Consider the following 21,312-nt stretch of genomic DNA (forward strand, 5'->3'; position numbering starts at 1 on the left):
CCATGGACACATAGTGACCTTAATGGAAATATTTATTGAAGGCACAACATACATTCTCAACACAAAACACATGACTGGCACATTTTTCACTGCAGTTCATAACATTGTGGTGTCATGTATAAGGCATTCAGGATTGGTGAGCACGTGCTAGAACATAACTAGCAGCTTCCTTCCACTGAAGTCTCTGTGCAAAATAAAGACAGTGGAATAAAACTAAAAAAAAACAGGTCAGCTGCTTGTCCTCGACACCATTTAAAAATGATGTACCGCGTTGACAGTTCTTCATCAAATGCAAAAAAAAAAAAAATGAATGAAAACACTTGACATCAGCTCAAAGCTGTACTGCCCCCTACAGGTGCTAGAATGAAACAACATCGAAGTGATCCGTTAAAAAATATTTCAGTTACAAAATCAGGAAAAATACGGAATTATTTGCAGAAATGTTGCCTTTTTTTAAGCACTATATTTTTGCAAAATAGCTTTTAGTGAGTTTGAGTTGTACTGACAACTGAAAAGTAGACATAAAATCAGCTTTTCTGATGCATGGAAGAGCTTGTGTGAGTGGGACATGCATAGGCTCATGCTGTTTAGACAATGACAGTGGTACAGCGACTGCTTCAAACTGTAGGTTTGCATAGTTTCCTGGGTTCTAGCAGGAGAAAGGCTACTTGGCTTGGATGGAGTTCCTGTATACAGCGGATTTGCTATTTCAGGGGCGTGTTTCAGAAGGCAGGTTTAGTGAAAACCCTGAGTCTTTTAGTCCTGAAAAGGAGGGAAAGTCTGGATTTTCTGTTTCGGAGAGGGGGTTAATGCAAACCTGGAGAAGAGTGGCAACACCAGCCTGTTCCAGAAAGACAGGTAACTTAAACTTTGAGTCAGTTACCATGGTAACAGAGTCTGTAAAGCTAACCTGTTCGGGAGCAGGTTTGATTTTATTTGTCTCCTTACAGAGTCAAGCACTGGGTCATTTTCTCTTTGTTCTTTCAGTCTACTACATATCTACATTATCTTATATGTTCTATCGCCTGCACCGAAACTGATGCGTACTGAAACAGCCACTGGATATTTCCTTTGTTCAATATGTTAAATATGATATCATGATTTATCTCATGGGCGGCACGATGGTGCAGTGGTCAGAACTGTCGCCTCACAGCAAGAAGGTTCCGGGTTCGAGCCCCAGCTGAAGCACAGGGTCTTTCTGTGTGAGTCTCCATGTTCTCCCTGTTCCTGCTGGGTTCTCTCTGGTACTCCAGCTTCCTCCCACAGTCCAAAGACATCAAGAGGGGACCAGGTTAATCTAGACTCTAAATTGACCGTAGAGCCAATGGTTGTCTGTCTCTATGTGTTGGCCCTGCCATGGACTGGTGACCTGTCCAGGGTGAACCCCACCTCTCACGACCCTAAACAAGATAAGCGGTAGAAAATGGATGGATTTATTTCATTTTAGCTACTTCCTTGTTCCCCTTTTGCCAACAGAAACGTACCTAAATTAAAATAAATTATAGTTTAGTTTATTTTTTTTCCCAGTCATTTACAAAATTGTACAATCATTTTCATTCCATTTTCTTTGTGGGGAAAAAAGGTGTAGACTGAAGCCTAAGCTTATTTTGTCTACCCTTTTTTTAAAAACATGAATTCAATATAGTCAAACAAAAACTAATTTAATTTATAGATGTTATTCCATTAGTTTACTTTAAATATTAAGCTAAATGAATATACATTTAAAGTTAGGCACTGACTCCAGAGGCAGTTTTCTACCACAACATTTCTCCTTTCGATCCTCTTGCTGGGTGAACCTACTCAGAACTGATGAATTTATTTCAAATCAGCTGTTCTTAAACCGAAAACTCAAGAGTTTCCCATCGGAGGTTAAAGCATCTCACATTTCAGGGTCAGACTCAGAGTTTGTGAACCTCCTTTCTGAAACAGGCCCCCAGTATGTTGAGGTGGGACAGGTTTGAGGGTCATCAGGTTACTGAGGCAGGGGTCTTCAGGGTCAACGTTCCTGGCAGTTGGCAGGGCTCCACATCTGTGCAGTCCCTCCTTCACTTCAGTCCTCTTCAACCACACATGGTCAGGAAAAGCCACTAGTGAAGGGAGACGGGCAGAAAGGTGCAACTCAGTCCTCATGAAATAGCGCTTCAGTTCTATTCAGTGGTCTTAAAAAGCTTCACATTTAATTTGTGAAAAACTGCAGGAACCTCGATTGAGATTAAAAGGCAGCCTGCAACAAGAACTACGACTGTAAGCGTATTGTTTAACAAAGGCCCATGAAGTGAATAGATGATGGGAGTCCACATACAGTCCGTACGACAGGTGTGAACTGGATCAATATCGGGACTCTTGACTGGTAACAGATACGGAAACCCGATCAAAAATGAAGGTCAATTCACAGGAACTTTGCGTAACTGCTAATAATCAATAAGTCTTCAGTCTTTGGCTCGATGGGGTCTGAAGATCATTTCGTCTCATGTACACAAATATGAAAAAAAACTGTCTTCAAAAGACAAGTCCTGTAACAAAGTGTCCGATATTTAGACATTCTCTCGTCTCGTGCCGTTAAGTGAACCCACATCCTTCTACCCCTCCGTTTATTTGTCTGCTCAGTCAACAGCAGCCTCAATCATCTCCGATCTACCGGCTCAACCACACACCCTTCCAGCTCTAGTTCTCATTCTGGGTGATCTCACCTCTGTGAGATTCATCTCAGCCACTCCTGACGCCTCCTTGTCGAGCTGCTGAAAAGACCCTGTTCAAAAGGTAAAAAGTGCAGTTTATGTTTTGTGGATTCTGGATTTAATGTTTGGTGAGCGAACAAACACTTGGAACGGCAGTGGAACTCACTGAACATGGCCTCCAACTTGACTAAGCAGCAGATGAAATTGTCAAAGTTGATCATCTCGTTCTCTGCATACCGCGCCACCAGAATCTGGTTCAGTCTGTTGTTGAGTTTAAATCCTACAAAGAACAATCACCATTTTTAAGAGATCAAAACAATCACATGTAAACACTTGTACTTGGTATAAACGTGGGAACGAAGGAGCCTTTATACCTGCTGCCTCCACAGCAAGACGCATCTCATAAGAACTCATGGCACCGGACTTGTCCAGATCAAACTGTCTGAAAATGACCTGGGAGACAGGAAAACTAATACAGAAACCTGACTTTTCTTAAAATAAACCCGTGATATCCAGTTCTCTCATTCTTACCAGCCACTTCCGGATCTTATTCCAAAGCAGCTGAAACTCCACCAACCCCAAACGGGCGCTTCCATCTTTCTGATTAACGTAGCGTCAAGGGGTTCTCAAATAATCAGGGCAATGAAACATTTTGTTCTGTTTATGGCGGATAGCTGGAGAGGATACGTCCATCAGGTTGACCATGGTTCTACAGGAGTCCACACTGAAGCCATCAGTCTTCAGATCTTTGTCTGGAACAGCGAAAACACTCATCTCAAACACACAAAGCAACACCAAGGCGTGGAAGAGAGGGAGTCTGGGGAATAGATGGTGTCCACACTGCAGTGGAATCTCATACAGCAACGGGAGATGTGTGACTGATATGTAAACGTTCCTGCAGCTATGAATGTCACGTCCAAAATAAAAACACAAGACTCACGCCGGGAGACGACTCTGTTTAGAATTGTCCTGAGCTCCCGAATGGAAATCTCCATATCCTGGAGGAAGACAAGAAAACGCAAATGCAAAATGGATCATTTCATTCATGTATCACCACATAATTGTATTTCATATATTTGACCAAATACAATACTTGTATCAGATCATTTTCTCGTATTCAAGTAAAAGCAAACAAAGATTCCCGTGTGTGAGAGATAGACCTAGAACCTACGTCTCCTGCTAGCTGGGCAAACATGGACTTAAAGGAGTCATCAATGTCATCTTCAGTTATTTCATCCTGTAGGAGAGGAAGAGGATCAAGGAAGTGAGGTCACATCAGGACGGGTGATAATATACAATACATGAAACTTTGCTTTTTATAATTAACCATGTTGACTTGTGATTCGCAGGATGTGCATGTGTGTGAATGTCCTCTAAATTTGAATGGTTTTTTTGTTTTGTTTTTTACACAGGTAATAACAATCAGTAAATATGTCCAGTGTTGTGCATTCCAGCTGCGTTCCTGTATTCTGTCTGAGCTAGCGATACATACATCATCTCCCAAATCAGCGGAGACTTCATCATCCAGTTCTCTGCAGTGAATAATTGAAGGTAATTAGTGCGGACCAACGGGCACAAAACCTGATCAGACAGCAAACCAGCAGAGGACACCTACTCCGTTTCTGACTGCTTCTCGGTGAAGACTCGGAGGACAAAGTCGGCTTCTTTGCCCGGCTCGAAGGTGGAGGGGACGATGAGGTACTCTCCAGGAGGTAGACGCAGCCGTGTGCTCACCTCGCGCAGGTTAATGAAGGTCTCAGAGCGAGCGCACGATGACTTGGACAAGAAGAAGTTTTTCTTCAAGTGGACATTCTGGCAGCCCTTAAACTGAGAGCAGCAGGAGACAATGCCTGGGTTGACATGCATCTGTGTCTTTGTTGTTATTAGTCTTGATTAGCCTCAAAGAGCTGTGATCGAGGGTGTAACTGATGCTCCGCCTACCTCCTCTGGAATCTGTCAGAAAAGTAAACGATAAAAACACATTCATGTTAATCTAGTTGAAGGAACCCTGAGAAAATCAGACACAAAAAGGGATCTTCACCTCATACAGTGCAAAGCCAATGGTGTGCATGTCCTGACCCTGGCGCCGATACCTGCGACGGTCCTTCTGCATGAGCGCTACCAAGAAACTGCACGCAACCTCATCGTCCTCAGGGTCATCATCCTCCTCCAGCAACGTGATCTTATACTGAGGGTTGATCCAAAATGTGTCTGCACAATTACATATTTTTGTCAGACTCACGGCCAGGGTAACATTACAGGGACTGCTGGTGAAAAGTTTCTTCCAGTGAGGTCAAACTCACTGGGATGGTTCCTGCAGCCTCCGGCAGTGCTGCCTCTCCTCCACGCGCCATAGAACTTGATGGTGTTCCAGTGTCTGAGGCTGTCCTCGCTTAGAACATCAGGAGTCAGGTTACAGATCTCGAGACGTGAAAACTGCCTCAGGAATTCACTGAAGGACATCCTGGAAGATTGGGGGAAAAGTGTTGCCTTGGAAACTCCGCCGTGACAACTTTTTCAGCTTAGCATTCAATCGGGGGGGGGGGGGGGGGGGCTAACAAGGCTCTCTCCTCAGGTGATAAAAATCTGTCACCACTAAATCCCCATTAATCAATTGGAGTAAGGGATTTCCATGTTACCTGATGAACCAACCATTAAAAATGTTGGCTTGTTTCTTTCTTAATTTGTCCGTTCAGATTCTGAGCCCAAAGTTCTTAGGAAATCAACCCTGTTGTAAGAAAAAAAACAGGTTTTATCCACAATCTCACAGAGCATCACTGCACTACCCACATGGAAATCCATACGGTAACAATCATTGTCGGCCATTTCCATTTTCAGGGGTTCCCACCATTACTGCCATAAGTAAGCTAGCAACAACGACACGGTCAGTTGATCACCAAACACTTACTTAACGTGTTAGTCCTCTTCCTCCGAGGCTTCGGTGATCCACATCACCAAAGTTTCCATAAGAGGATATGTTTTACAGGGGGAGTTGTTAGTGCCATGCCAACCCCCAACCCGGAGGACCAGGTGCTGGATTATTCTAGCCTCTACTCTGAAACCTTCCTGGCTTGGTAGAATCTGCCAGGGCTATGACCCCTGCTGGTATAGCTTTCAAGAGTCACAGAGACACACAAGCCTCTCCATCACGACAAGGTACCGACACAGGAGACGGTCATGAAACACAGCTGTTTTAAACAACACTGAGTTTGCGATGGCTTATGGGCTGAGCAGTTCTTCAACTCTCAAGAAAATGATGTTCACATTCTTGTACCTTTGACTTTGCCGCTATTCTCCTGTTGTCAAAATTAAATATGCTATGGTCAAGTTTCATCCACAGGCAGTTTGTGTTGGTCCCTGTTGAAAGCTTTTGATAGAAAGAGTTTGCTGAAACGTCCATGGAGGAATTGAAATTTACTTCAGACCCCCAACTGCTCTGAGGGTGGGGGGTCACCGTTGATCTTTCCAGCACCTGGTGCATCTTACCAGAACTCTCCATCTTCCATCTGTAGATGCAGGTCTTCTCGTTCGGACGGGTCGATTTCATCCCATTCTGGAGAACTACAAAAGACAAGCAGACAATAAGACATCCTTGACATATTACAGGAGCGATCACAAGTAAGGTTGAAAGGATTTCTGTAATCAGGGATTGTTATATCCACGGAAGCACTGACTTGTCACTCCAGGCACCAGTCCACTCCACCTGGCCCCAGGGGTTACGTACTCGGATTAGACGTTCCCTGCTACCACGGAAATCAACCTGCAGCGCGATATGCAACTTTCAAGCCAAATATCACGAGTACAACAGCAGCTGAATAAAGACAAACAGTCCTGCACCGACGCACCTCCTTCAGGCCGGTAACTGAGTACGCGTGGCCCTTCACAAGCTTCTTGAATGTAACCGCCTCCATGTCGAAGGCACTGGTGATCTGAATTAAAAAGAACCCACAACCACTAATTGAGTATGAATTATGTAGCAGAGACATAAATAAAAGTGCTCTCAGAGTAATTGGCCCTCTCATGATGGTGCAGCATTGATCAGCATGTCTCATGCCAGTGTGAGTTCAGCACTTACATCGATAGAGCAGCCCAGCAGGGAGCCTCTCTCCAGGGCTTTGCTGATGATCCGGTACAGATCTCTGGGAGCTTTGCGCAGCTCGTACATCTCAGACACACCACCTGTAAAGTCCTCAAAGCCTTCAGTGGTGCTTCCTCCCGAAAGAGCCTCATAGGAGCCATTCAACCTGAGAGCCCGAAGAAAAAAATGCACACGCTTAAGCTTTACTGCTACATCTACTTAGGTGTGCCTCCTAAATACGCTAAATAATTTAATAAGCTTTTACAACACCTACTTGGCGTAAGCTTTCTCCAGAAGTGCACTCCAGAATTCATTGCCCTCAGCAGAATGGACAAACATCAGCTCCCCATCTTTGACAGGTAATCGGTCATCAATCACAATATCCACCCATTCGCCGAACTGCCAGAACTGAAACACAGAGCAATAATCAAGAACAGTCAATCTAGATGGCTCGCTTGCAATCACACTGAACAGGGAGGCCAAAGACAAGCTGATCCTCAAGTACCTGGAAGTGAAATATTCCACCATAGTCATCCTGGAAGGACTGGCCATGAGGCACGACCCGATGAAGCAGCGTTTCATTCAGGGTGAGCGACCCGATGGCTGCTAAGAGCCAGCAGTCCCCTGCAAATGTGAAGCAGCAGCTCACAAACTTGTCGGCATTTAATGTACAGAGACACTTTGTTAACCAGACTAACAAAGGTTTTGGCTGTGATTTGGTCCAGACTGAAATACTCTCAACATCTACTGGTGCCCCGAACAGTCTAATCACTTAGGGGAGCCCACAGACCTTTCAGTGATTCATTTGTACCACAGAAACGATACCAACAGAATCCCAGTTACGAGGATCCTTTACAGCTCTTGATTCAAATCATGCGTCAGAAACCCCCAAGTGGAGGTCAGATTTACCACGGTTCATACACCTTGTTGCACTGAACATCCTCTGCCCATTGAGGACTACAGCTTGCAAATATAAATACTTCTTTCCACAAGTCTGTAAGCTCTCACTTCCTGTTAAACTCTGCAGGGAACTTACCCTCAAATTATAAAGTGAAAAAAGTCTATAAGGGTTCAATTTACGCCGACATTTATATGTGTGCTCACATTATTCAAAGTCCAACAAATCCATAAAGCCTCCAGGAATTCAGACAACAGGCAATTCAAATATTACATCATATGCAACCATCTTTTATTGATTTCTTGAGGTTGAAAAAAACATCAAAATCGCACAGTCAAACCACCCTGCCACTCTGGATAACAGCGAATGTGTTTAGAAAACTTGATTTTCTCCTGGGTGGCGACAACAGCTGAAATGAAATTACATTCACTATAGGGAAAAAGTGTAAATAAAGTTTTGAATAATTTATGATTCGTGATAAGACTTCGTGTGGGCTGGGTTGTACACAAACACAAACACACCCGTCTCCCACTGCAAAGTCCAGTGTTTGTTGACAGTCTCATTTTTACAATCAGCCAGCCTGGAAATGTTTGCACCCGACACAAAAAAAACAATCTTAGATGACTTCCATGGTTTTTTCTCCACGGTGCCGCCAACAGATTTCAGCAGTGCACAAAGAAGGAATCACAATGACTTTCTTCATGCTCACATCCTTCCTCTAGCAGCACTATGAGGTTGGACATTTGTAGTTTTGAGCGAAACTTCACATGGTCCGAAGTTTAGACCAGCACAAACTCACCCAGCGCTCCCTGACAGATGTCAGTCCTGGTGGCCCCGCCCACAATGAACTGAGGGTCACCTGTCAGCTCCTTAAGAGAAATGAAACAAATGCGTCACTGTCTCGCTCTCATCTTGTGGAGTTAAGTCCAGAATTCAGATGAGTAAACATGTTTATTGGTATTCCTGACTGGAATCATTGGTATTCCCAGTAAACATCCCTCTTTAATAAACCCTGTGAATGAATGTCCTGGCGTGGGAGTGGTCAGGGAGTGCCGACAGCTGCAGCCGTCCCCTGCCTCTACTGGTGTTATCCTGTCTGTGTCTGCAGACATGGAACGCGACCGTGTCATTGATATGTTGGTTTTTATGCTCTGCAAGTCGTCATCGTCCTAATATTATAAGAGCAACCATATTCCCACTTGTTGTAAAATTACCGTGGGCCTCATCCACTCCACATCTCTGGTTTTTGCGGAGTAGGGGGCGAGCTCCTTGAAGCCCAGAGACTGGGGCTCAGCGGGGAAGCAGGGGTCTTCAAACAGGGAGCCAGACTCCAGGCATTCTTGCTTCAGTGCCTCATAGTCCTGGTTGGCGAAGAGCACAGCCTGATCCTTGCTGCCCATGCCTTCTGCACGCAGCCGGTTGGCGTATATGCTTGCACAGATCCCTCCAGCTGAATACATACTAGCACAAGATAAATATATTAGGCAGCAGCGTGGTTGTGCATGGTGCTGTCTATTATTAGCATCTGCAGCACACTCTCATGGCGGAGCAACAGTGCGGCCAGCAGCCTCACAGCAGCAGCAGAAAGCTGGTGTTCAAGCTAATGATTGATATTTTTACACCGACTGAGCTGAATCGATCGTCTGCAAATGAACCCAGAAAGAGTCGACATCCGCAGCTATGTTAGCATTAAAGTAGCGCTAAGCTAAACACATACAAAAATCCAGGGGGCCTTAGCGGGCCTGGTTTATTTGACCATACACTTGCTCATCTCTCTAAACTCCGCATTCGAGCCTCAAAGTATTTAGTGGTGCCTGGGGGGTGGGACCATGGCCTCATTATTCCTAAAATCCTTGCTACGGCCCTGCAACAGGTAAATTCTCTAAATAATAATCCCAGACATTCCTAACATTACTATTTATAGCATAATTAAATCTCCTTTCCGTATTTGAGCTGTTCAGTCTTTGTTCAGAACAAAAAAAATGGCATAATGGTTCATGTTTATACGGTTTTGTACCTAAACTTCTCTTTCTCCGTTATCATTTTTACTATTCTATCTTTTTTATTTTTTGTTTTAGTATAATCATGACAGTTTTACAGTTATTTTCATGCTACATGCCTGTTTTATTTCTATTCCTATTACATTTTACTTTAACCATGTTTCTGATGTCTTCAAATTGAATTCATATCTTAATTGTATATCTCAACCTTCAGTGAGCACACGTCACTATTCGATTTTTATCTTAATGTCTTCTGATGGTCAATTTGTAAATCGCTTTGAATTTTAGTGGGACAGTAAATAAAGCCTGCTTGACTGCAGTGTGTTCAATCAAAGTGAGCATGCAGCAGTTAGAAACCGACATAAATCAAAGCTCAGCGGGAGGAACGTGGACTGACAGAAGATGTGAAGAAGAGGAAGATGATCAGTGGGAGGAGTGAGAGGAGAGCAGCACACAAACACACCTGAACCACAACAAACAGGAGTAAGAAAGACGTTAGTTAGATGATACCTTGGCTGTGTGGGCAGGCTGGGAGGAAGAATGAGACAAAAAAAAAGAGAGAGAAATGTCATTCACTGATGATATGGCTCTCTGTCCAGTCTTGTAGATTTCCCCGAGTTGCCGAACCCTTCAGCTGGCCCTGGTGGACTTGCTTTTAGCACTGAGTAGATGGAGGGTCCCTTTGTCCTCTGTGAATGCACTCGTTTTTCTGAGGGTTCCTGAGTCTCAAAGAAGGCAAACAGGACTGAAAAATATGGAGCCCTGGAGTGGCCAAAGAGAGAATAAGAATGTGTGGGTATAAAGAGAGAAAAAAAAAAATTCTGAGGCCAAGAGTTAAAAGTTTTTCAAAACACTCAATTAACTAAATCCTGGGAACGAGTTACCTCTTCTGGTCTCAAAATAATTACTTTGAGTTATGTGTTGTGGCCCCTTATTATTCTCTTTCTATGTCCACAAAAACTGCAACAAATAAATCTCTCTGTCCGCTCCAAGGCTCCGTAGCACCCCAGTGGTCACGCTGCTCCTTGGGCATCATGTCCTGACTGGGAGAACTGGGACGTTGATCTTTTTTTGATGATCTTTTGTGTGGCTCCACTTGGGAGAACTGGGACGTTCGATGATCTTTTGTGCGGCTCCACTCACACAGAATCCTAATGAGCTGAACGTGAGGCAGCTCTGACAGGAAGAGGGGAAAACTTGGATGGAGCAACTGTGGTGAGGGAGTGAGGGAAATGACTGAGTTAGAGGGGGAGAGCAGCAGACAGTCCTCCAGGCAAACAGGGACATTGTTTACAGGTCCGGACCCCCACTCTGAGGCCCCACATGCCAGCAGGAATGTCCCTGTAGTCTGTCAGAGAGGCTGCTGCTGCCCAATGATGAAAAGTATATCACTTGAGCCCCGAGGAAAAGCTGATCCAGGCAGTTCTGCTGTGGTGATGTCATCCATAGGGCCTCAACCTCCATTATAACCAAAACTAGTCTGTGGCACTAAATACACAGCTCTCACACACTTCTGCATGATATGTGCGTGTGTGTGCGTGTGTGTGTGTGTGTGGTTGTGGATTCAAAGGCTTGCTGCGATCAAACAGTGCCAGTATGTGAAGCATGTAAACAGGCTGAGACTGCTCACACTCAGCACCTGTTCACAAGAACCAGGCCCGGCTCCTCACACTGGCCTGCTGTCGGCTTCTCACACACTTACACACACACACACACACACACTTCCCTGCACTCGCAACGCTTCAATGAAGTCAATCTGAGTACCTGACTGATGTTTACTTAAAAAAAAAATGATACAATAAAAAAACCGCATCTACGCTGTGACAGCGCTCGTTGTCATAATCCCGTTAGAATAAACACACCGTTCCTCTCCGGCAGCTGCGCACGAAAGTGCACTTACATGGAAGAAAGACACAACTACACACTCACCACCGGGATAAACGCTCCGATTCAGGCTCCTGGAGACCGGGAGAGCTCAGCGGCGGTGTGAATCCGGAGAAGGTGGCCGAGGTTTGGTAGCCCTCTCAGCCGCATATGCACACTGCAGACCAGCCCCTGCAGGAGGAGGAGCCTCACTAACCCTGAACAGCACGCACACACACACACACACACACACACACACACACACACACACACACTGCCACCACAGTTGCCAATCACATGCACGCAAACAAAGGAACGACAAAAATCAAAACATCTATCAAGGTTTTAGTTTTGTTTTCTCAGCATGGATACGGAATAATGTGACTAAAATGTTGTTTTCTGAAGCAAATCAATGCTCGCTAGGATGCCACTTTGCTGATGTTTGCGTGACCAGCGTGAATGGTCCTTGACTGAGGGACAAGATCATTTCTGGTTGTCACCTTTAATACTTTTTCTTTTGTTCTTTTAACAATTGCCTGTAATGTTGAACAGATTTTTTTTAATTGAGCGTGTGAGCGTCGAACTCATGTAAACTATAATAATGATTGATAACCGAAATCATATTAAAGTCTGTAAGCCTGCTGATGGAGTTTTACACGAACAAACCCAGTTTACCTCATACATGTGAAAATGTTCCATTATTTCTGTGCATTATTGTTCTTTCAGGCCACCACCCTCATGGTCCGCTGACCTTTACCGACACTAATAACTGCACCAAAACTCATGTAAATCCAGGGTTAACCTCCTGGGGGCGCTACAGCACACCTGATTCATCTTGTCTTTGTGACAATCCACCCTTCCATGAAAATTTAATCCGCCAATCTAGAGTCCTCTATGTCAATACAACAATAAATCTTACATTAAACATGACAATAGTGGCCAGGGTGTTGTTGGGGTTTGGTTTTTCTGTCAGTAATTCAACATATTTGGTATTCTGTTCACAATCAATGAGCGCTGGGCAAATACCAGCAGAAATGGTCGGCCACGATTAGATTATTCCCTCATAATGTGACGGTAAAATGTTTCCTTAACATTACAATCATCAATATTGTCAATAACAGAACTTGTGTTACCTCTGGCTTCTGTTTTGTTTGTTTTTTCAAGTGAACAAGCGATGTGGTCACATGACACATACGTATCTATAATGGATCACGCTAAACGCACCATAATCAACGGGATGAAATTCAGCTGTCATCGACGGCGTTCGTCGTCTAACTGGAACAACTGTAAAACGCTTGAAAGATAGTGCAGTAAATGGCTGCAAAGGTTAAAGGTCACCTGCCACCAAGTGTTTCTAGCTCAGGATAAACCCAGATAGCTGCAAATGTCATTGTCCTTTTTAGGTCATAAATCAAGTAGGGGCGTGTCTTATTTGTCCAGTCAGCTGATTGAATCCGACTGAAAGGGACTGTCACTGATGCATTTATCTCTGAACATTTCCAGACGATCAGATGAATCCTTGTTCTGCCCCCACCGCAGGTTGGATACCACACGGACTGGTGCCATCGTTGACCCCAGCTCCCTACTCACGGTAACACGTGAGGAAATGTGTTTGAACAATAAACCCAGCTCAAATGTCGGTTAAGTGTTTGATACAACAGCAGTTTAATGAGCTGAGACCAGCGCAGTAATGGCAACTATTCAACTATTAAAGTAAGGCTGCTGTATTGTGTTAACAGTGACCAAGGTTCTAGTAAATGCCTCTGTTTACTGGATCATCTCTGTTTGTCCAGTGAAAACAAGGGAGGATTCACTCGTTCGTCTGTGAATGCACATCCTCATTCACCCTTCTGAGTACACATGCGGCCTCCTGATGTCAGGGGTAGTGTGTTCTGGCCCAAACTAGCAGATTGAGTTTTGACTTGTTTGACAATGGATTAGCTTTGCTGTACTTGGGATGGGTGGAGGATGTGTGTCCAGAACGAGGATGTACTGCAACTGTTTCAAACAGGTGCTGCAGAGCTGCAGAAACGAAGGAGGAGGAAAGTCAGACAGCAGTCCTTGAAACATCCTCGGACACAGATGAGGCTCCAAATCTCCCGTCTCCAAAGCTCATACCAGCCCCCCGGGCTTCATGTTGCAATCTGCTCCTTATTCTTGCTCAGTTGCCTCATTAAATATGTTTAAGCTTCGGCTTGCAAACCTTCAGCTCCAGGTTCTGCAGGTAATCCTTTCCGAAAAAAACAACAACATTTATGCCATATCCTGGATCTTCAGTCTCCTAATAACATAACAAATGATCCAACTTTTGTTCTCTCTGTTTTTGTAGTCTTCTTGAACACACACACACACACGCACGCACGCACGAACGCACGCACGCACACACACACACTCACACACACACACACCAAATCAAAATCAGGCTCTGAGAAAGATGCTTGGAGCCGCCTGTAGGTGTGTCCCTGTTTGTGTTTCAGCTGTGGTCACAGAAACCTCGCTGCAGATTTGGTTGCTCTTGCCTGCTTTGTTTGTCTCACCTGTCCACACCACAGGAAGCCCCTCCCTGTCTGTGAGCATTCCCCTCACCCGTGGCCTCTATAAAGGAGAACCAGGTTCAACGTCTCTGCTTCGTGTCCAGGAAACTAGAGAGGCGAGGATGACATCCGCAGCGGGTCGACTGGCCCATCAGCAGGAGAGGGCGCGGGGCGTCGGCACCAACCAGCACGCTGTCAAATTGTGCCAGCAGGACTATAAGGCTCTACGCCAGCATTGTCAGGAGAGGGGACGCCTGTTTGAGGATGACTGCTTTCCAGCTGAGCTCAAGTCTTTGGGCTACAATGAGCTGGGACCTTACTCATCCAAGACCAGGGATGTGGTTTGGAAGAGGCCCACGGTAGGAAACAGCACCGTGATATCAGCCAATGTTTGGGTCTCATGGTTCTGTTACTGAGAACTGCAAGTTTTGACTCCTTTACAGGAGATGGCAGGTACACCGCTAATAGTTTATTATAAAGGTACATTGTGATGCTTCGGTCCTTGCAGGAGTTGTGTTCCAACCCCAAGTTCATCAACGATGGAGCCACAAGGACGGACATTTGCCAAGGAGGTCTGGGTAAGATGAACAAACAGATTTCTCAATGGAGAACTGGGACTTAGAGGGGAGCCGCAAGCCCCCGCCCTCTGTGAGTCAGCAGGCCTTGCTGACAGACCTAATTGCAAGGTTCCCACATGCTGATGTAAACAGCAACTAAGTGCTGGTTCTCAGGGTGCACTCACGCACATCTGATCGTCCCACGCAGGTGACTGCTGGCTGCTGGCTGCTATTGCCTCTCTGACTCTGGATCAGAGGATCCTGACCCGTGTGGTGCCACCTGGACAGAGTTTCACCGAAGGATATGTGGGAATATTTCACTTCCAGGTCAGAGAAAAGAATCTTTGCCTTCCATTGAGTGGGTTAAATAAATCGCACCAGGGCTTGTTTTTAGGGACTAACTTCTTAAAAATGACAATCCATCAATTCATCAGATCACAAATCGTTTGTTCATGTCATTTCCCTGAAAAGTAGCCATTTGACAACAAAAAAATCACTGCTTTGCTTATGAATGTTAGTGAATTAATCTGAATTATGAAACTAGGAAGAAATTCAGCAAATGTATTTGGCTTCCCACATGAATCCTCCTGTGGAGGGAGCAAGTGGGAGGCCACCTTGTGCTGCTTTGGCTGCCGTCATCTTGACTTTTGTCCAAGTGGAGGTAACCATATTTGGATGAGGAAGTGGAGCAGAGAGGAACGAGGGGCTGAAATTGAGGCTTTAACGTCGTCCAAGAGGATTTTATTTTATAATCACAGAATTGATCAACGCAGTCGTCACAAAAACAGAAATTAACTACACTATTAATTCTGATGTAAAGTTGTACTCAGAGGAACTAATTCTCTTTGAGAGCCTCAAGTGGCCACTAAAGGAACTGCAGGTTTTGATACTTGGCTAGGTCAGTGGGCCCCACTGAGCTCATTCAGTGTTTTTTTTTAACTCTTGAACTGCAATAAATATTCCCCTTTTATAGACAGAAAACAGAAATTCATGACTTAGATTGGTTTCCTTCACACAATCCGTTTGACGCTATGTGTCACTTGTGGGTGGAGCTATGTGGCACCAAACATTTTATTCAAACAGAACATTATAATAATATGGCAGAACAGGTTTTTTTTAATATTTGGGACTATTTTCCTCTCAGTTCTGGCAGTTCGGTGAGTGGGTGGACGTGGTGGTCGATGACCGTTTGCCCACCAGAGATGGGAAGTTGCTGTTTGTTCACTCAGCGGAGGGCTCGGAGTTCTGGAGCGCGCTGCTGGAGAAGGCCTACGCCAAGTATGCATTGATTCCGATTGATAACTGACTGATCAGGATCTTAACCCACGTGTAAAGACACTCACAGTGAGTTTTTTTAATGTGCGTCTGTGTCTGACAGGGTGTGCGGCTGCTATGAGGCCCTGGCGGGAGGAAACACTATCGAGGGTTTTGAGGATTTCACAGGAGGAATTGCAGAAATATACAGGTTGAATAAGGCTCCTCCTCAACTCTTCCAGATCATAAAGAAGGCTCTGAAGTTGGGCTCGCTACTGGGGTGCTCTATTGAAGTACGGCACGGTTATCCTCATACTGATTTGTGTGCTGACGTGCTCACCAACAGCACTGAGGTCATCAAGGTAGAACCTTCTTTCTGGTCCTTTCAGATCACCAGCGCCTACGAGACAGAAGCCGTTACGGCTCGAAAGCTTGTAAAGGGACATGCCTACTCAGTCACTGGAGCAGAGGAGGTAACCATCATCTATCAACACTGTCAGCAAGGTAGTGCTAAGGTTCTACTTCACCACAAGCAAACCTCAACTTTCACCACCTACATCAGGTTCATTTTCGGGGCAGGCTGGTCCAGCTGGTCCGGATCAGGAACCCATGGGGTGAAGTGGAGTGGACTGGTCCCTGGAGCGACGGGTAGATGTTTATTAATCCAAAAAGCATCACATGACATTGTTTGTTTTAAGCATTCTTCTTGAAGGTACTCATGTTTATCCCACTTAGTTCGGGTGAATGGAGCTACGTCAGCGGTGATGAGAAGTCAAAGTTGAATCACGTGTCCGAGGACGGAGAGTTCTGGTCAGCCTGCTCCTGTTGACCTCTCAGCTTCAGGAAGAAAAAAAGTCAGTTCATGAGATCTAAAGTGGTTCTGTTGCCCTCAGGATGTCCTACTCAGACTTCCTCAAGCACTTCTCAAAGCTGGAGATTTGCAACTTAACCCCTGATGCGCTCATAAATGACGACGTGGGCCACTGGAACCACTACCAGTTTGAGGGGATGTGGAGGATCGGATCGACCGCTGGGGGCTGCCGCAACCACCCAGGTACCAGGAACCAGAAGTTCTGTTACACTACATGTAGAGATCCTGCAATGGGGTTGTGGGACACGTATAGGGGTTAGAGATGAATTCCAAAAATAAAATGAAAATATTAAATTACAAAGCCATTGATGAATATTAAAACTGTGTTTGGACAGGCTGAGTATGTGTGAGTGTAATGTTTGCATGCTTCAGCCACCTCCAGGGATACTGGGGGGTTGTAAGTCTCTGCTCCCTTTATTTTGGGGGGTCCAAAGCTGCACTACACCATGGAAAGACTGACACCCTTGTGCGTTCCGTGCAGCAACATTCTCATCCAACCCTCAGTTTGTGGTGCGTCTGGAGGATGTGGACGATGATCCTCTGGATGGGGAGGACGGCTGCACCTTCCTGGTGGGGCTGATGCAACGAAATGGGCGACAGCAGCAGAGGCTTAACCGCCGCCTTGAGACAATTGGCTTCGCCATCTATGAGGTATTCATGAATAATTTGATGCGTGTGATTGACGTGGAAATAGCTTGATTTTGCTCATTAAAAAAAAACTCTGTTTGTTGTTTTTCTACAGGTCCCAGAGGAGGTATGTGTTTGTGAAATCGCTGAAGCTGACCCCCTACATCCTGAACCCTCAGTAATGAAACTCTTTCTCTCTCAAGTACAAAGGTCGCAGCAATGTTCATCTTGGCCCAGAAGTCCTGCTGCGACAGAGGGCCGTGGCGATGAGCAGCACCTTTATCAATACACGGGAAATATGTGACCGCTTCAGACTTCCTCCAGGAGAGTACGCCATCATTCCCTCCACCTTTACACCTCACAAGAACGGCAGCTTTGTCCTCAGGGTGTTCTCAGAGAAACAGGCAGCCACCAGGTAGGCCCCCACCATCACCAGAGCCGCTGCGTCTACTGCCATCTAGTGGACAAAACACATGATCGCTCTCGATGAAGATGAATGTTTCCTTGCGTTGTGCTAGAGGGTGCTCATGCTTTGTGCTTCTGTGTTTTAGTCCACTAGAGGAGGACATTGATGCGGAATTAGAGGAGGTAAGACAATGCACTACGGATGACCACGAAGGCTGTTTGTATCTTTGTTGAGGAGCTATAATTTACATCAGTGTCTCCATCACAGGAGGAGATCTCAGAGAATGATGTGGATCCTCATTTCAAGTATCTCTTCAAGCAGATTTCCGGCAATGTAGGAAACAATACAGTAAATTACACATCTAATCCCCTCTGACTGGGATTAAATTGCAATCTTTTTTGTAAACAGGACACAGAGGTTTCAGCCTTTGAACTGGTTGAAATCTTGAACAATGTTGTTTCCCACCGTAAGTACATTGAACTGTTTTACTGATATAGTGGAGCTTCACAATATTCACGGCCAGGACAGCTGAAGCCAGCTGTGTTTTGTCACTTTCTTGCAGGTTCTGACATCAGGACCGACGGCTTCAGCCTGGAGACGGGGCGTCTGATCATCAGCCTACTGGACGTATCCTTTAATAGGCATTAAAGCTACACTTTCCTTTTCGATGCTCCTCCTTGTTGATGTTGATGACATGTTATAAAATATGGGGATGATCAATTCAATGAAAAATCAAATGCTTATATAAAAAAAAAATCTTTAAAAAAATCTCCAGAGGGATGAAAGTTCCATGTTAGGATTACTGGAATTCCACAAACTTTGGTGCAAAATCCAGAAATACCTGGTAAAATAAGATGTATTTAATTTAATTTGGATTATGTGACAAACAGGCAATCTGCATGTAGCATGTACCTGTGCTTTTTGCAGGAGATCTTCAAAAATCATGACCAGGACAACTCTGGAACCATGAGCTCCCATGAAATGAGAGGTGCTGCCACCCAAGCAGGTAACAGACACGAACCCTAGCAGGTAACAGACACTAACCCTAACAGGTAACGGACACTAACCCTGACAGGTAACGGACACTAACCCTGACAGGTAACAGACACTAACCCTAACAGGTAACGGACACTAACCCTGACAGGTAACGGACACTAACCCTGACAGGTAACAGACACTAACCCTAACAGGTAACGGACACTAACCCTGACAGGTAACAGACACTAACCCTGACAGGTAACAGACACGAACCCTAACAGGTAACGGACACTAACCCTAGCAGGTAACAGACACTAACCCTGACAGGTAACAGACACTAACCCTAACAGGTAACAGACACGAACCCTAACAGGTAACGGACACTAACCCTAGCAGGTAACAGACACTAACCCTGACAGGTAACAGACACTAACCCTAGCAGGTAACAGACACTAACCCTAGCAGGTAACAGACACTAACCCTGACAGGTAACGGACACTAACCCTAACAGGTAACAGACACTAACCCTGACAGGTAACGGACACTAACCCTGACAGGTAACAGACACTAACCCTAACAGGTAACGGACACTAACCCTGACAGGTAACGGACACTAACCCTGACAGGTAACAGACACAAACCCTAACAGGTAACAGACATGAACCCCAGCAGGTAACAGACACGAACCCTAACAGGTAACAGACACGAACCCTGACAGGTAACAGACACGAACCCTAACAGGTAACAGACACTAACCCTAGCAGGTAACAGACACTAACCCTGAAAGGTAACAGACACAAACCCTAGCAGGTAACAGACACTAACCCTAGCAGGTAACAGACACTAAACCTGACAGGTAACAGACACGAACCCTAACAGGTAACAGACACGAACCCTGACAGGTAACAGACACGAACCCTAGCAGGTAACAGACACGAACCCTAGCAGGTAACAGACACTAACCCTGACAGGTAACAGACATGAACCCTAGCAGGTAACAGACACTAACCTTAACCCCGTTGAGCAGTCTCGGACCAGAAAATCCACCAAATTGCCCCATTAAACTCTTGTTGCAATGGTTGTTTATACTAACAGCTTTATAATTAACGAACTTTCTGAGCATAAAGGGTTTTCTTGCACACATAAAATCTTTTTTTTCTTTGTAATAATCACCATCCTTATTCTGACAGAATATCCTCTAAAAATAAATTTTATAGCGTGAAATGAAAAACTGGTAACAAATACCCAAAATGATTGCCTGCAGACATACCTGACACACATGTAAGACTCTGGCGTCCTTGTGACCTGCTTTCCTAAAAGGTATTTAGACGTCACACTGTAGTGTTTCAGGGGCTCATTCACATAGATGGCTTCTGTCCAGTGAGCCCCTGCAGGAACCAATAATAGCACTTGTCAGGGCAGTTGCTAACAAACTGGATGAGCCAGTCGGTGGACTTCCTCCCGAGATGTCCTTTATGTGCCACAATAACAAAACAAGCATGGGAGGGGCCGGGTAACACAACCACTCCATTATTATCCTGACAACACTATCTGACACCTCTCAAACACAAGGATCGGGAACGAACAACCACAGAGACAAATGGACTGCGCGTTGACTGCAGTTTTCTGGTCTGCCATCCACTCAAAGAACTTTAGAACGTTCACACACATGTTGCTACCCTGATGGCTCCAGGAGCAAGTTGTTGTTGTTTTTCTTTCTCAGGATTCCACGTCAACAGCGCAGTGCTGCAGGCCATTGTTAGCCGCTACGCCGATGCTCATTACGCAATTGACTTTGACAGTTTTGTGGGCTGCCTTATTAAAGTGGAAATGCTGTTCAGTAAGTGTCAGCAAACGTGAGGATCATGTGTCGATTAACATCTCCTCAGGAGGCTCTAATCTCTCTCTGTTCTTCTCCTTCTTTTCTCAACCAGAAATGTTTAAGGCTCTGGAGAGAGCTGACTCAGGGAGGATTGAGCTGGATATGCAACAAGTATGAGAGATCCTCATCCCCCCCCCCCCCCCCCCCCAAAACAAGCTGCTAGTTTTGCTTTGAAAGATTGTTGAATAATTTCTTTTTCTTTGTCAGTGGCTGTGCCTGGCAATCTACTAGTCCAGTTTGGAGACGAAGCAAGCAGGAAAACCCTTTTTTTAAATTAGGTGACCCCAAAAATAACCAAGAGAGATTCATATTTACTAACGATAAAGTCTATCTGTAGGTGTGAAGATGTACTTTTCTGTGTTTTATGGTATTAGCCAGTAAAAACTTGTCTTAGTCTGTCTATGTGTTTTTTTTAAAAAATAATTTTAAATGTATTAAGTTCTCTTGATTTGTGGAAAATAAAAAGGCTACTGGACAAAATGATCATGAAAATCAAGTCGTGAAAGTGGACAGAGATATTGTTTGAAAGATTTATTATTGGCTGTTGTTTGGATGAATCACAGGTGAATAAATGATGTGTCAAAAGTGTTTACAGTTTATTCTTGAGGGGCAGCAGTGTGAGTCAGGGAAGAGGTGGGGACTCCATCAAGTGTGTAGCGCAGCAGCACATTCGTCCATCCACGTGG

The 21,312-nt window shown here is 45.0% G+C and overlaps 2 protein-coding genes across 6 annotated transcripts; one reads left to right on the forward strand and one right to left on the reverse strand.

The window, feature by feature from the left end:
• On the reverse strand, positions 1-11,685 carry LOC147247899 (calpain-1 catalytic subunit-like). 5 transcript variants are annotated; one of them, XM_086181225.1, is made up of 23 exons: positions 11,584-11,685; positions 10,118-10,182; positions 8,869-9,115; positions 8,454-8,523; positions 7,262-7,380; positions 7,031-7,164; positions 6,754-6,922; positions 6,524-6,607; positions 6,353-6,438; positions 6,165-6,239; positions 4,982-5,142; positions 4,720-4,889; positions 4,620-4,631; positions 4,294-4,505; positions 4,171-4,210; positions 3,850-3,915; positions 3,619-3,676; positions 3,366-3,430; positions 3,210-3,278; positions 3,053-3,131; positions 2,845-2,958; positions 2,691-2,749; positions 1-2,087 (listed from the first exon to the last, which is right to left on the reverse strand). In XM_086181225.1, the coding sequence occupies exons 3-23, from the start codon at positions 9,112-9,114 to the stop codon at positions 2,061-2,063; spliced, it is 2,115 nt and encodes a 704-aa protein (XP_086037351.1). In that variant the 5' UTR covers position 9,115; positions 10,118-10,182; positions 11,584-11,685; the 3' UTR covers positions 1-2,060. The 5 variants fall into 5 exon arrangements, with proteins under 5 accessions (XP_086037351.1, XP_086037350.1, XP_086037348.1 ...); XM_086181224.1 differs by having other exon boundaries at positions 10,165-10,182; positions 11,584-11,684; XM_086181222.1 differs by lacking the exon at positions 11,584-11,685 and adding an exon at positions 10,539-11,560 and having other exon boundaries at positions 10,165-10,416.
• Positions 11,686-14,160: 2,475 nt separating this feature from the next.
• LOC147247900 (calpain-2 catalytic subunit-like) lies at positions 14,161-21,208 on the forward strand. The gene is made up of 21 exons (XM_086181230.1): positions 14,161-14,410; positions 14,560-14,629; positions 14,817-14,935; positions 15,753-15,886; positions 15,987-16,155; positions 16,252-16,335; positions 16,425-16,510; positions 16,598-16,672; positions 16,756-16,916; positions 17,215-17,384; positions 17,476-17,487; positions 17,564-17,775; positions 17,912-17,948; positions 18,034-18,099; positions 18,175-18,232; positions 18,329-18,393; positions 18,542-18,610; positions 18,694-18,772; positions 20,468-20,584; positions 20,679-20,737; positions 20,834-21,208. Exons 1-21 carry the CDS (start codon positions 14,174-14,176, stop codon positions 20,855-20,857), a joined length of 2,103 nt encoding a protein of 700 aa, XP_086037356.1. The 5' UTR covers positions 14,161-14,173; the 3' UTR covers positions 20,858-21,208.
• The last annotated feature ends 104 nt before the right edge of the window (positions 21,209-21,312 follow it).

Source organism: Aulostomus chinensis, chromosome 16 (genome assembly GCF_037954235.1).
Source record: "Aulostomus chinensis isolate RoL2024-O1b breed Wild chromosome 16, RoL_Achi_v1.0, whole genome shotgun sequence".
NCBI lineage: Eukaryota > Metazoa > Chordata > Actinopteri > Syngnathiformes > Aulostomidae > Aulostomus > Aulostomus chinensis.